This window comes from Salvelinus sp. IW2-2015, linkage group LG5 (assembly GCF_002910315.2).
Source record: "Salvelinus sp. IW2-2015 linkage group LG5, ASM291031v2, whole genome shotgun sequence".
Lineage (NCBI taxonomy): Eukaryota > Metazoa > Chordata > Actinopteri > Salmoniformes > Salmonidae > Salvelinus > Salvelinus sp. IW2-2015.
In genome coordinates, this window is record NC_036844.1 from 26,971,509 (window position 1) to 26,984,833 (window position 13,325).

At 40.6% G+C, this 13,325-nt stretch overlaps 1 protein-coding gene across 2 annotated transcripts; it reads right to left on the reverse strand.

Annotated features, from left to right (window-relative positions):
* Positions 1-29: 29 nt before the first annotated feature.
* On the reverse strand, positions 30-11,597 carry LOC111964142 (uncharacterized). 2 transcript variants are annotated; one of them, XM_023987882.2, is made up of 5 exons: positions 11,311-11,597; positions 2,452-2,509; positions 2,167-2,199; positions 986-1,143; positions 30-813 (listed from the first exon to the last, which is right to left on the reverse strand). In XM_023987882.2, exons 2-5 carry the CDS (start codon positions 2,498-2,500, stop codon positions 67-69), a joined length of 987 nt encoding a protein of 328 aa, XP_023843650.1. In that variant the 5' UTR covers positions 2,501-2,509; positions 11,311-11,597; the 3' UTR covers positions 30-66. The 2 variants fall into 2 exon arrangements, with proteins under 2 accessions (XP_023843650.1, XP_023843649.1); XM_023987881.3 differs by lacking the exon at positions 11,311-11,597 and adding an exon at positions 3,018-3,142.
* Between the last annotated feature and the right edge of the window lie 1,728 nt (positions 11,598-13,325).

The following is a 13,325-nucleotide window of genomic DNA, read 5'->3' on the forward strand; positions in this document are numbered from 1 at the left end:
ACCTTCTGTTGTATTGCAGTACTAATGTGTTATGTTTGTACTTAGATAAACAAAACAAAAAACTGTCTACTGGTGGTCAGGTGCTGGGTCAGAATAGCGGTAAGGGTCAAAGAGGTCACGTCCCCAATCATAAGGGTCAGAAGGCGCTACTGTCTCCTCGGTGGCCATTTCTTCTTCTTCTTCCTCCTCCTCCTCCTCCTCCTCCTCCTCCTCCTCCTCTTCAACAGGGGCCACCACAACAGGTGGGAGAGTAGGGGGTGGTGGTGGCTCAGTCACCTGGACAGAGCGAGGTGGGTGATCGATCAGGCAGTCAGGGTCCCAGTAAGGGTCGCAGTCATACTCCATCCCTTTAATGACAACGGGAGAAGGAGGTGGGAGAGACTTCTTAGGAGGGGGTGGAGGTGGGGGAGGTGATTCAACAGCTGGCTCTACAGGTGCTGCAGGAGCTAGCTCCGCAGGTCCGGCAGCGGCTATGACCACCTTGCCGGTTTGGGGTTTGCAGGTAGGGTTGTAGCGTGGGTCACAGAGGACCGGGATGGCCCCTGCAGGCAGGTAAACGATGTGAGCTTTACAGAGAGGGTCTTTGGGGTTACACAGATACAGGACATCAGCCTCAGTTAGAGAAAGTGGTGCTGGTGTAGTAGGAGGGGGCTGAGTGGTAGGAGGCACTGTGGTAGTGGTAGGAGCTGCGGTGGTAGGTGGAGGGGTTATCACACCCAGGGCATTCTGGTAGCTGGATGCGTCTGGGCCATAGACCTGCTCTAGGTGACGCATCTGCTGATACAGTATCCTGATCTTGTCAATCTCATACAGCTGGGAGAAATGGAGAGAGATCCACACAGGATTTGAGAATGAGAGGTAAGTGATCAGATTGGTTGAGGGATGGGCAGATGACAAGAACCTGAATGAAATCTTGTTTAAGATTCATTATAATGCTGCAATAAAATTAAATAAATCTCTCTCATGATGTGATCCCTTTACTCACTCCTTCAATATGGCCTATGCTGTTGTAGAATTTGTAGTAGGACTGGAAATCAGGCGTGCCGCGGTGCCACTTGGGGTCCGGGTCGACGTTCCGTTTGGAGCGTGACTGAGACAGGAAGCCATGAGCCTGGGCAGAGTRGATGCTGACCTCCCCTACAGCTGCATTTAATGACAGGAATCATGGTGGGAGAGAGGGGGGTTGGAGACAAAACATTTAAGCAAAATAATTAGAAAACCTTTCTTTCTCACACGCGTGAACAAGCTCTCACACACACACACACACACACACACACACACACACACACACACACACACACACACACACACACACACACACGTCAAACATAAATCAAAGAGTAGGCTACGCAGTAAAACAAGCACGTGCTGATGTTTTATTTTCTAATATTAGGGTCATTCCACAAAATGAGTGCCTTTTGCATCCCTTTGATATTTTAAGTAGAAAAATATATAGAATTTTAAAAGCCTGTTATATTAAATGAAGTGCCCTTTAATATAGACCACATGGAGAATTCAATAAATCTGATTTTGAATACGAAAAAGCATTTAGCATTTTGACATGTCCCTCCATCAACCCTGTGTTACTTCTAGGAAGATTTTAACCCATTTAATCCCAAAAGTTTCACCATCATTGTAAAGCCCTAGTTATTTTTTTGCTTTGACAAAGTTATTTCTGAAGATGATTATTTATTTCATGTGATTAGTGATCATTTACATTTTTCTCTCATTTTAAGGTCAACCCTGTTACGTGAACTGAACTCTCGTTTTAATATGGTGAAACAGTTTTTTTTTTTTTTCAAAAGAAACATTGAACATCTAATAGTCAAATCATAGTGTAAATGCAGGTGAGCTGTTTTGGCCATTTTCTAGTGTTTTGTGGTGGAAAACTGAGGGTGTCGAGCGTAACACATCAACCCTGTTACCCATAGATAGACAGGCTAGAAATGTTTTAACAAGTAACATTTTTTTGTGAAGCTTGCAGTCAATGGTTACTTTATTTAACACTTAAAAGGCACTTACAAGTCTTTTAACCTTTTGAGATGGGAAAATGTGTTTTTTTATTAAGTTGAACATGTGCTCTTTATGACAGAACGTTCAAATCAAACGTTTTTTGACCAAGTTACACTTCTCAAAATGCACACAATTGGTGGAACGACTCATTACCTCTAGCCTTCAGAGGTGTAGCATCCAGCAAACCTGCAGAGAGGGATCAGGGGTAGAGAATACAAACAGGGTCAGAGGTGGAGAGGAGGCTTTTGCTGCAGAAATATCTGCACTCAGAAGTTTATGAAAACAATATAACATTTTCTATTTCATAAAATCTCTTTGCATTATCACTTGCATCTACTGAAATAATCTTACTTTTGCAATAGAAAGATAAGATCCCATTCTATAGGCTATATTTAGTTGCCATCTAGGCATAAATGTTGGTTTAATGTGGAAACAGACCTGGCAGTAGGCAGCATAGTGTCCCCGTCAGGAGAACCTGAACAATCATCCTTGCGCCCTGAAGAACACACAGGAAGAAGCATGACTGGCGTAAAATACAGCTTGAATTCTGTTTTGATCATAGAACACACTAACATGCTCACCCAGTAGAGTTATACTGGCATGCAGACCAGCTACATGTGCCAGGATGATCAGAGATAAATTGACAATTCACAATGCTCCAGTTTCTCTCATATTTGAAACTATGTCAACATTAGCCTGTACTACCTGCATAAAATAATAGCTAATCTAGATGACTTGACAAGATTTTAATTTACCCAATGAATCACTTCAATCATCATTGTTGTTCTTATAACAGATTAATTACATTACACAGGACCCTAAACTGGAATATAAAAGATTTTCCCACTTCACTCCAGAAAAGGCTGTTATAGGTACACAATCAACCTTTCCCAATAATGATAAATATATGAATTGAATTAACCTAGCCAGGCCTCTTGACCACCCTAATAATCAAAGTATATATTATATTAAGTACATCATCTGCAAATCATATTATTACTTACCTGTACTTGTATCTCTTCACTGTCCAGTGTCAGCAAGACAACTTTACAGTTCATAAATACTGTACTCAACACCACTCATAATTTGGGTGCTTTCCATTGGCTATTGACCCCAAGTAACTCCACCCCTTGCACCTCTACCATTCTTTTCTTCTTGATATGTGGAAATGGTTAAAGCGCTCATTAAGCGCTATTATAAGTGCGTACACGAGGGAATAAAGTCAAACTTAAAATGAAATCCAACTCGCTGTAAAATGGTGATATTCAGGCACCCGCTGAGGGCTGAAAAGGTGCATGGGGAGGCAGGGTTCCTTGATGTTATGGCCCCACTCCAGCAGCGTATGGTCCTGTTAGAAATACTCAGAAGATCTCAACTCACAAATATATTGTAGGCCATCTCTTTATGTCATATCACTACCAGTATGGTATGGCATGAACCTCATTACCTGACGCATCATTTGGCATAGGCCAAATTAGTTCATACATTTCCCAATACAGAATACTTTCCCAACTTTTTCAAAAAGGTCAAATGCAGCAATTTTTATCTAAATATCAAATCAATTCTGGGTAAGAATTAAGTATCTTACTGTGATTCTTTTTGACCATTTTAATTTAAAACAAACAAAAACAGCTTCTTAGCAAGCAATTTCTCAAGCAAGAATTTTGCTAGGACTGTCAGGGAGTGTTCTGAGTGGGGAGGGGGAAACTGAAAATTAGCTGTTATTAGCAGAGAGGGTTGGAACCATCTTTCTTATTGGTCTATTAACTAATTTGCCGCATAGTGATGTCACCATGGAAGGCCAAAACTCCATTCCACCATGACATTTCAGGCAGTCTTTTCAAACAGCTCTTACACTAAAAGGGATTTATCATTATATTCACAATTTCACATATTATTGCAACCTCATAGTATGAAAATATATATAACACACAGAAAAATCGTGTTTTTGACTGCACTGAGCCTTTAAGCTCTGTTCAGACGTGTGTTGGACTCGAAGGGGGTAATACAAAACAGCTATTTTCCTGACGAAACCTGGTTGAACGGCAAAAGTAACCCCTTCTCACAAAACAGATGGAGTTTTCCGTTTGAACTTCTGTTACTGGCAAATTAAACATTTGGTTGGGGGTGTACGGTTGACTTCTGTTTCAGTAAATACTGCTTAAAAATGATATCAAAACCGCTCTTTACCACCTTGTTGTCACAGGTTACTAGAAATGACAACACCTACGTTTCTTTGATGGTCAAGTAAATATTTAAGACAGGCTAAAAGTACACCGAACATAACCACATAGCACCCATACAGTGGGGCAAAAAAAGTATTTAGTCAGCCACCAATTGTGCAAGTTCTCCCACTTAAAAAGATGAGGCCTGTAATTTTCATCATAGGTACACTTCAACTATGACAGACAAAATCCAGAAAATCACATTGTAGGATTTTTAATGAATTTATTTGCAAATTATGGTGGAAAATAAGTATTTGGTCAATAACAAAAGTTTCTCAATACTTTGTTATATACCCTTTGTTGGCAATGACAGAGGTCAAACGTTTTCTGTAAGTCTTCACAAGGTTTTCACACACTGTTGCTGGTATTTTGGCCCATTCCTCCATGCAGATCTCCTCTAGAGCAGTGATGTTTTGGGGCTGTTGTTGGGCAACACYGACTTTCAACTCCCTCCAAAGATTTTCTATGGGGTTGAGATCTGGAGACTGGCTAGGCCACTCCAGGACCTTGAAATGCTTCTTACGAAGCCACTCCTTCGTTGCCCGGGCAGTGTGTTTGGGATCACTGTCATGCTGAAAGACCCAGCCACGTTTCATCTTCAATGCCCTTGCTGATGGAAGTAGGTTTTCACTCAAAATCTCACGATACATGGCCCCATTCATTCTTTCCTTTACACGGATCAGTTGTCCTGGTCCCTTTGCAGAAAAACAGCKCCAAAGCATGATGTTTCCACCCCCATGCTTCACAGTAGGTATGGTGTTCTTTGGATGCAACTCAGCATTCTTTGTCCTCCAAACACGACGAGTTGAGTTTTTACCAAAAAGTTCTATTTTGGTTTCATCTGACCATATGACATTCTCCCAATCTTCTTCTGGATCATCCAAATGCTCTCTAGCAAACTTCAGACGGGCCTGGACATGTACTGGCTTAAGCAGGGGGACACGTCTGGCACTGCAGGATTTGAGTCGCTGGTGGCGTAGTGTGTTACTGATGGTAGGCTTTGTACTTTGGTCCCAGCTCTCTGCAGGTCATTCACTAGGTCCCCCCGTGTGGTTCTGGGACTTTTGCTCACCGTTCTTGTGATCATTTTGACCCCACGGGGTGAGATCTTGCGTGGAGCCCCAGATCGAGGGAGATTATCAGTGGTCTTGTATGTCTTCCATTTCCTAATAATTGCTCCCACAGTTGATTTCTTCAAACCAAGCTGCTTACCTATTGCAGATTCAGTCTTCCCAGCCTGGTGCAGGTCTACAATTTTGTTTCTGGTGTCCTTTGACAGCTCTTTGGTCTTGGCCATAGTGGAGTATGAAGTGTGACTGTTTGAGGTTGTGGACAGGTGTCTTTTATACTGATAACAAGTTCAAACAGMTGCCATTAATACAGGTAACGAGTGGAGGACAGAGGAGCCTCTTAGAGAAGAAGTTACAGGTCTGTGCGAGCCAGAAATCTTGCTTGTTTGTAGGTGACCAAATACTTATTTTCCACCATAATTTGCAAATAAATTCATTAAAAATCCTACAATGTGATTTTCTGGATTTTCTTTTCTCATTTTGTCTGTCATAGTTGAAGTGTACCTATGATGAAAATTACAGGCCTCTCTCATCTTTTTAAGTGGGAGAACTTGCACAATTGGTGGCTGACTAAATACTTTTTTGCCCCACTGTATATGCCATCAGTAACAGTTTGCACTGTCAGACATTCAAATTCTATGGCTCTAGGTCACGTTTGTTTTTTAGCCAGAACCCCCGGAGTTAACACCCTTACTCTTACGATAAGTGCCATGGGCTCTTTAGTGACCACAGAGAGTCAGGACATCCGTTTAACCTCCCATCCAAAAGATGGCACCCTACACATGACAATGTCCTCAATCACTGCCCTGGGGCATTGGTAGAAAGGAGTCTACATTAGAGAAATGAGCATAGAAGGTAACACACACACAGGAAGCTTCTGTCAAATTTCTTTCAGAAATTACATTGCGCTACTTTACGATCACCCTGAGGGAGACAAATATCACAGAAAAACATTGTACCGCTGTGATCTTTAAGGAAAATACAGGTACCTTGTCATCATGTTCTCCACAGGGAATTGAGAAAGCACAGTGAATCACTACCCTTCATAAACCAAACAGGCGCTGTGGCAAGGGGCATCCTTGTTTAGTTCTTTACTTTGATAACACATCACTACAATCTAAAACACATCACATGAGTTTTAGGCCTATTTGTAAACCTATAGAAATCATTATTTAAATGTTTTTTTTGACATGAATGGAAAAGCGGGACTGAGGGGTGGCAATATGTCAGTAAGGGACTTAATCTGGGTTGTAGTCGTGGCAGAGGCCCCCTGAACGGGCAAGAGACYCACTTTAAGGAGGCGGAAGCGTCTCAGAGAGGTGCTTAAAACAGGTGTGAGGGGGGTGGGGTAGGAATCTGAGATATGCACTGAAACAGTGGGGAGACTCTGACAAGAAACATTCTCACCATAATAATCATATATAATATCCTGTAATGATACAGCAGAGGATTATAAACCACTTTCCTGGCCAACCTGTCCTAACCAGTATATCCCCCACCCCCTTCAAAAACAAACATTCCAAGGAAATGTTTGGGGCGTACATTAAGACAACATACTACCATTATATGGCAGACAGTGGAGATGACTAATATATACTTTTGTGATAATACTGTTAAAAGGTAGTCTTTCACAGTTGTTTGTCTTTGATACCTCTACAATGCTTCACATTAGGGATAAAACACTGTGGTGAATAGTATTTGGGGTTTTAGGCTGGGTATCTGTAAAGCACTTTGTGACTGCTGATGTAAAAAGGGCTTTATAAAATACATTTGATTGATTGATATAAACACCAATATGGAATGAAGTTCAAAATATGTTATTCGTCACTGGCCTTACAAGTTGGGATGTTGTAGCTAGGAGACTGCTATCCTCCTCAAAACCAAGGGAATAGATTGGTATTGCCAAAACTTTGGTTAGTTGTCAACGTAATAATAAGTGCTACTTTGATTTACGAGTCGACATTCAAAGCTGTATTATTACAAAATACCTTCAAGTTACAGTAGAGTTCACTTCATACTTCGACAACACCTGGGGTGGTAAACTACAACTAGACAGAGTCTCAATGCAAGATGGATAGGGTTTATTTCTTACTTGTTCATCCAAACATACACTTCACATTTCAAATACCTTGTGTAGTGTTTGTCATGTGATCTTACGATCTTCCACTAAACTCCTATCTGTATGAGTTAACGGGCCTGTTTGTGCTGTCCCTTCCCATGTTTGTCACATGCTTCGTAAACAACAGCTGAAGTTCCGCTCCAGTGGTCGCTCTCGGCCAGTGCTGTCAGACCGAGACAAGTGCAATGCCCCTTAAGATTGCTGGCAATTGCTCAAGACTCCGCCTCTCAACACAAGCTAGTCTTAGTTGCCCCATTTAGAATGTAAAACCACATAGAAGCATAGCACATGATCCGCAACTAGTTGCACTAAATTCCAACAAATTAGACAAAACAGAAATTACTGCTGGGATGTTCAGGGAGAGWGTCAGTTGTCAGACTTGAGTCACACATAGCCTATCTGAGCAGCTAGAGGTTCTATATGGGTCACAGAGACAGCAAAGGTGCAAGATAATAGGTTCATTTGTGTTGACAAGGGGTAGTGAGTCAAGAGGGCGATCAGTTCCAGTCATAGCCAGTTTTGCATGGGTTTGCGCAGCAACTTAGATGCACACAGGCTGACTGTTCACCTAGCAAAGCTGACCAGAACTAGCAGCAACATAGTTGGATGTTTTCATGGGATCTAAACATTTGTGAATTCACATCACATTTGCACAGCAGCTGGACTCGGCTTTGCTTATAGCTTAAAGGTAGACTCAGTTAAATGACGTTGCCACGAGCAACCCTGCAGAGATTGAGATGTGCGAGATGCAAAACTTGCTCTCACACAGCCACACACAGATAGCTGCACATACGCACAGGTTTGCTTCACGCTGTTAGAGGGTGGTTGCCATGGGACCAAAACAGTGGAGAAGTTGAGCCTCGCGCTTCAACGATCTTAGTTGTTGCGGAAATGTACCCACTATGCTGTTTACGTTCTGCATCTACATCATATCGCTGAGTCTACCTTTAAAACCCACACTAGAGATCCTTGGCAATGTTATTTGCGGCAACTGTGACCAAGGAATTCTTACCCTCTGGTGGAACTGGCTGAGTGGTGCACCTTATGAGTCAGGAAGTGCTGGTTTTGCAGTAGGTCTGATGAGTTTATCTACTTGCACAAACAGCACTTTGGACACCAAGGGGCATAATGAACTAGTTCAATGGATGCCATCAATTCCAGAAAATATGTAATTGGGCAAATAGAATGAAGTAGACTTCTTGTTGGATGAGCACGTCAGAGTTTAGCAGATAGGACGTCTGCTTTGTGACAGAAGTGCTCACATTGCGGTAGGTATAGGGAATAATCATTACCTGCACTGTAAGCACTTTATTACATAGTAGACAAAGTAAACCTTGTGAAGCATCAGGGGTCTCTATACATTTKATTTAATGTAATTAGGGGGTGAAGTGTTAAAAAGATGAAAGGAAATGTTTTATGTATAGACTCTTCCAAGTTCCCACAGTCCACAACATTTACGGATGGTCAWTTTGAACCAATCCTAGGGATCTGAAACCAGGAATCGAGTTAGCAGATACAGTGTCTTCAGAAAGTATTCACTCACACCCCTTGACTTTTTCCACGTATTGTTGTGTTACAGCCTGAATTTAATATGGATTAAATTTAGATTTTCTTGTCACTGGCCTACACACAATACCCAATAATGTCAAAGTGGAATTATGTTTTTTGAAATGTCTTGAGTGAATAACTATTCAACCCCTTTGTTATGGCAAGCCTACATACATTCAGGAGTAGAAATGTGCTTACTTCTTAGGAATAGGGGGCAGTATTTTCACGTCCGGATGAAAAGCGTGCCCAAAGTAAACMGCCTGTTACTCAGGCCCAGAAGCTAGGATATGCATATAGATTTGGATAGAAACGACCCTGAAGTTTCTAAAACTGTTAGAATAATGTATGTGAGTATAACAGAACTGATTTGGCAGGCGAAACCCCAAGCACAATCCACCCAGGGAAATTTTGGGGCGTAATTTTGTTTTCCAATGCTGTTCTATGGGAAACCTGATTTGTCAGAATGTTTTTTGTTTTGTTTTAAGGTGTCATATTCTTCCTGGGGTGTATATGAACAGATTTCAATAAGATTTCATGTTGCTAAAATGCTGTCAGTTCCCCTTTAAAACAGTTAGAGTTTAAGGGCTGTGATAGGAGAAAACTGAGGATGGATCAACAACATTATAGTTATTCCACAATYCTAACTTAATTGACAGAGTGAAAAGAAGAAGGCCTGTACAGAATAGAAATATTCCAAAACATGAATCCTGTTTGCAACAAGGCAGAATGTGGCAAAGCAATTTACTTTTTGTCCTGAATACAAAGTGTTCTGTTTGGGGAAAATCCAATACAACACATTACTGAGTACCACTTTCCATATTTTCAAGCATACTGGTGGCTGCATCATATTATGGGTATGTTTGTAATCATTAAGGACTGGAGAATTTTTCAGGATAAAAAATAAATGGTATAGAGCTAAGCACAGGTAAACTCCTAGAGGAAAACCTGGTTCAGTCTGTTTTCTACCAAACACTGGGAAGTGAATTCACCTTTCAGCAGGACAATAACATAAAACATAAGGCCAAATCTACACTGGAGTTCCTTACCAAGAAGACACTGGTATGTTCCTGAGTGGCTGAGTTACAATTTTGACTTAAATCTGCTTGAAAATCTATGGCAAGACCTGAACATGGTTGTRTAGCAATGACCAACAACCAATGTGACAGAGCTTGAAGAATTTTTCAAAGGATAAACAGCCAAATGTTGCACAATCCAGGTGTGCAAAGCTTTTAGACTCACCCAGAAAGACTCACAGCTGTAATTGCTGTCAATGGTAACATGTATTAACTCAGGGGGTTGAAAACCTATCTAGTCAAGATATATTTGTGTTTTATTTTTCATATTTTTTTTGACAAATGTTCAGATTTTTCTTACATTTTGACATTGGAGTATTTTGTGTAGATCGTTGATGAAAAATTACAATTAAATCAATTTTTATCTCACCATGTAACAACAAAATGTGGGGGAAAATCAAGAGGTGTGAATACTTTCTGAAGGCACTGTATGTCCCACAGTTTGAAATAGACTGCTCCAGGCCAGGTGCAGGTACTGGGGAAATAAAATTGTATCCACAACATTGGGCATGTTTAGGTCTGAATAGCATTTAATGAGATCACAATCTCAAAGAACCTTAATAATATAACATTCATTGTAAAAAAAAAATTGTAACCATGACCCTGGCTTGAACTAATTGGGGTGGGGGGGGGTTGGTTAGAGGTTGATTGTAAACAAGCGTTTCACACACGTGACCATCCCCTCCCCGCATATATCTACCTGACAGTACATGTATGCGCTATGCAACCTTATTAGAGCGCCAGTATATATATTTCAGAAAAGCTAGCTGGTTTCGAATAAATAGGTTTCAGTAAGCAGTCAATTATTTGCCAACACACTGATTGTGAAAGTAAACTTCWAAAATTAGGTAATAAATGACATGACAGATCAAACAATATAGTTTAGGTAATCTTTGCTAGATAAAATCAATCTGGTGATGCACTTTCAGACCTAAACTAACGTTGGGCTCATTGAGATTTTCGTCCTTACAAATTCAGCTAACATTTGTGCCACTTTCTTCAGGGGTAGCTATTTAACGTTACCCTCCTACTTCAGAAATCCCTTTGTTGTGTAGCTAGCTAGCTAACGTTAGCAAGATGGATAGTGGCGCGTTTAGGTTTACACGCCTGATACAACCAAGTTGTGGACAAGTTCCATGGCGCAAATTGCCTAAAGACTTGAGCATGCAAACAATTTAGTTTGATGATCAAAGCAACATCGAGGCAACAAAAACAATCTAAAATAGGCGCGCATGCCAAACCAAAAACAATTCGTTACTAACCTGTAACTTGACTTAAAAACGCAGACTTTGTCGCCGGTTGTGCGGCTCACTTCTTACAAGCCCAAATTCCATTTTCTTCACAGAACCGTTCACACAATCTCTCCAACAGCCGCTGTTTTTGTAAACAAAGAAGCACATGGCTTCACAACCATAGCTATATTCTTATTTTCCTCCGCTCATCAAAAAGCTAGTACCTGCACTCTTTAAATGTTTTTGACCTTTCAGACATCTCAAAACATGTTGCTCTAGTGAAACTTCCATACTTTATCAACGAAACAATACATTTTTACTTGCAAAAATATGAACGTCTTCAACAGCCGCTTCCATGTTGCAAAACAGGAATGTATTCATTACTCAGATTCTGTTGCCAAACATTTGGCAACCGAAACCGTTTACTTCAAACGGAAACGATAGTTTCTATTGGGTCAAATGCAGGTAAATCCCTCCCGGTTCCGTTTGGTTCCTAAAGTAAATGGTATAATGTTTCCGTTGCAAAACCAACAGATAAAACGTTTTGCAACAGAATTAGCGTGATGAATTACACCCCAGGGCGAGCAGTGAGTCGTCCGCGGAGATCCCTGCCCGCGCGCACAGGATGGATGGATCTTTAGGGGATTTGATTAATGCCTCCGTGCACTTAATCGAACTTCCTCAGAGTGACGCAAAGGGTCAGTAACTACGTACAACACTTCGATTGTACTTTTATCAATTTATCCCTCACGGGTCATCCCCAAATAACAATATATCATACCCAAATAATGTTCTTAACCCATTTTAGAGGTTCAAATGTATTGGGACAAATGTATGTCTAGTAAAGTAGTAAAAAGTTAAGTATTTGGTCTCATATACGTAGCACGTAATGACCTCATCAAGCTTGTGCTCTTTGTTTTGGTTGTGTTTCKGATTATTTTGTGAAGATAATGGTAAATAATGTCATTTTGGAGTCACTATATTGTAAATAAGAAACACTTCTACATTAAAGTGGATGCTACCATGATTACGGATAATCCTGAATGAATCATGAATGATGATGAGTGAGAAGGTTACAGACACAAAAATCATACCCCCAAGACATGCTAACCTCTCATCATTACAATAACAGGGGATTAGCATTTGGGGGGTGATATTTGTGCATCTGTAACTTTCTCACTCGTTATTCACAATTAATTCAGGACTATCCGTAGTCATGGTGGCATCCACGTTCTGTATTTATTTTCTTAATCAACTTTGTGTTCTGTTTCGTTGTGTTCTTGAACGTAGCCCTGTTTCTTTGTGTTCTTGAATTTAGCCCTGTCTTTCATTTTTGTTCATTGATTTCACCTGTGTTAGTTACTCACCTGGTCTCATCAGCTCCTTATTTAGTTCAATTCATTCTGTTTGTGCCTTTGTGAGGTACTGTTCGTTTTGACTCGACTAAGCCTTTTCCTAGCTCGTTAGTGAGAACCAGTTACAGCCTTCAGTCCTAGTTTTGATTCGCCTGCCTGTGTATGGCCATTGCCTGCCTTCATCGAAGGCGTAATAAACACCTGCTGCCCTCTGCATGTGAATCTACACCTTTTTCTCCCTGAGTATTCATTACACATTCATGTAGAAGTGTTTAGAAACATTATTTTCTTATATACTCCAAAATGACAATTTCTATTGGGCACAAAATCATCTGAAACACAACCAAAACAAACAGCAAATGAATGCAACATATTTGTGGAGTCACAAGCTTGATGTAATCATTGTGTGCTATGAATATGGGAACAAATACTTCACGTTTTACTACTTTACTGAAACATATTTGTGAATTTGTCACAATACTTTTGCTCCCCTAAAATGGGGGGACTATGTACAAAAAGTGGTGTTATTTCTAAACGYTTCACCCAATATGGATGGAAATACCCCCACATTAAAGCCGATGGTCTTCTCTTTAACCCCATACTCATTGTTTGATTTCAAACCAAAACTTTTGAAGTATAGAGCCAAAAGAAGAAATGCTTCACTGTCCCAATAATTACGGGGGCACTGTA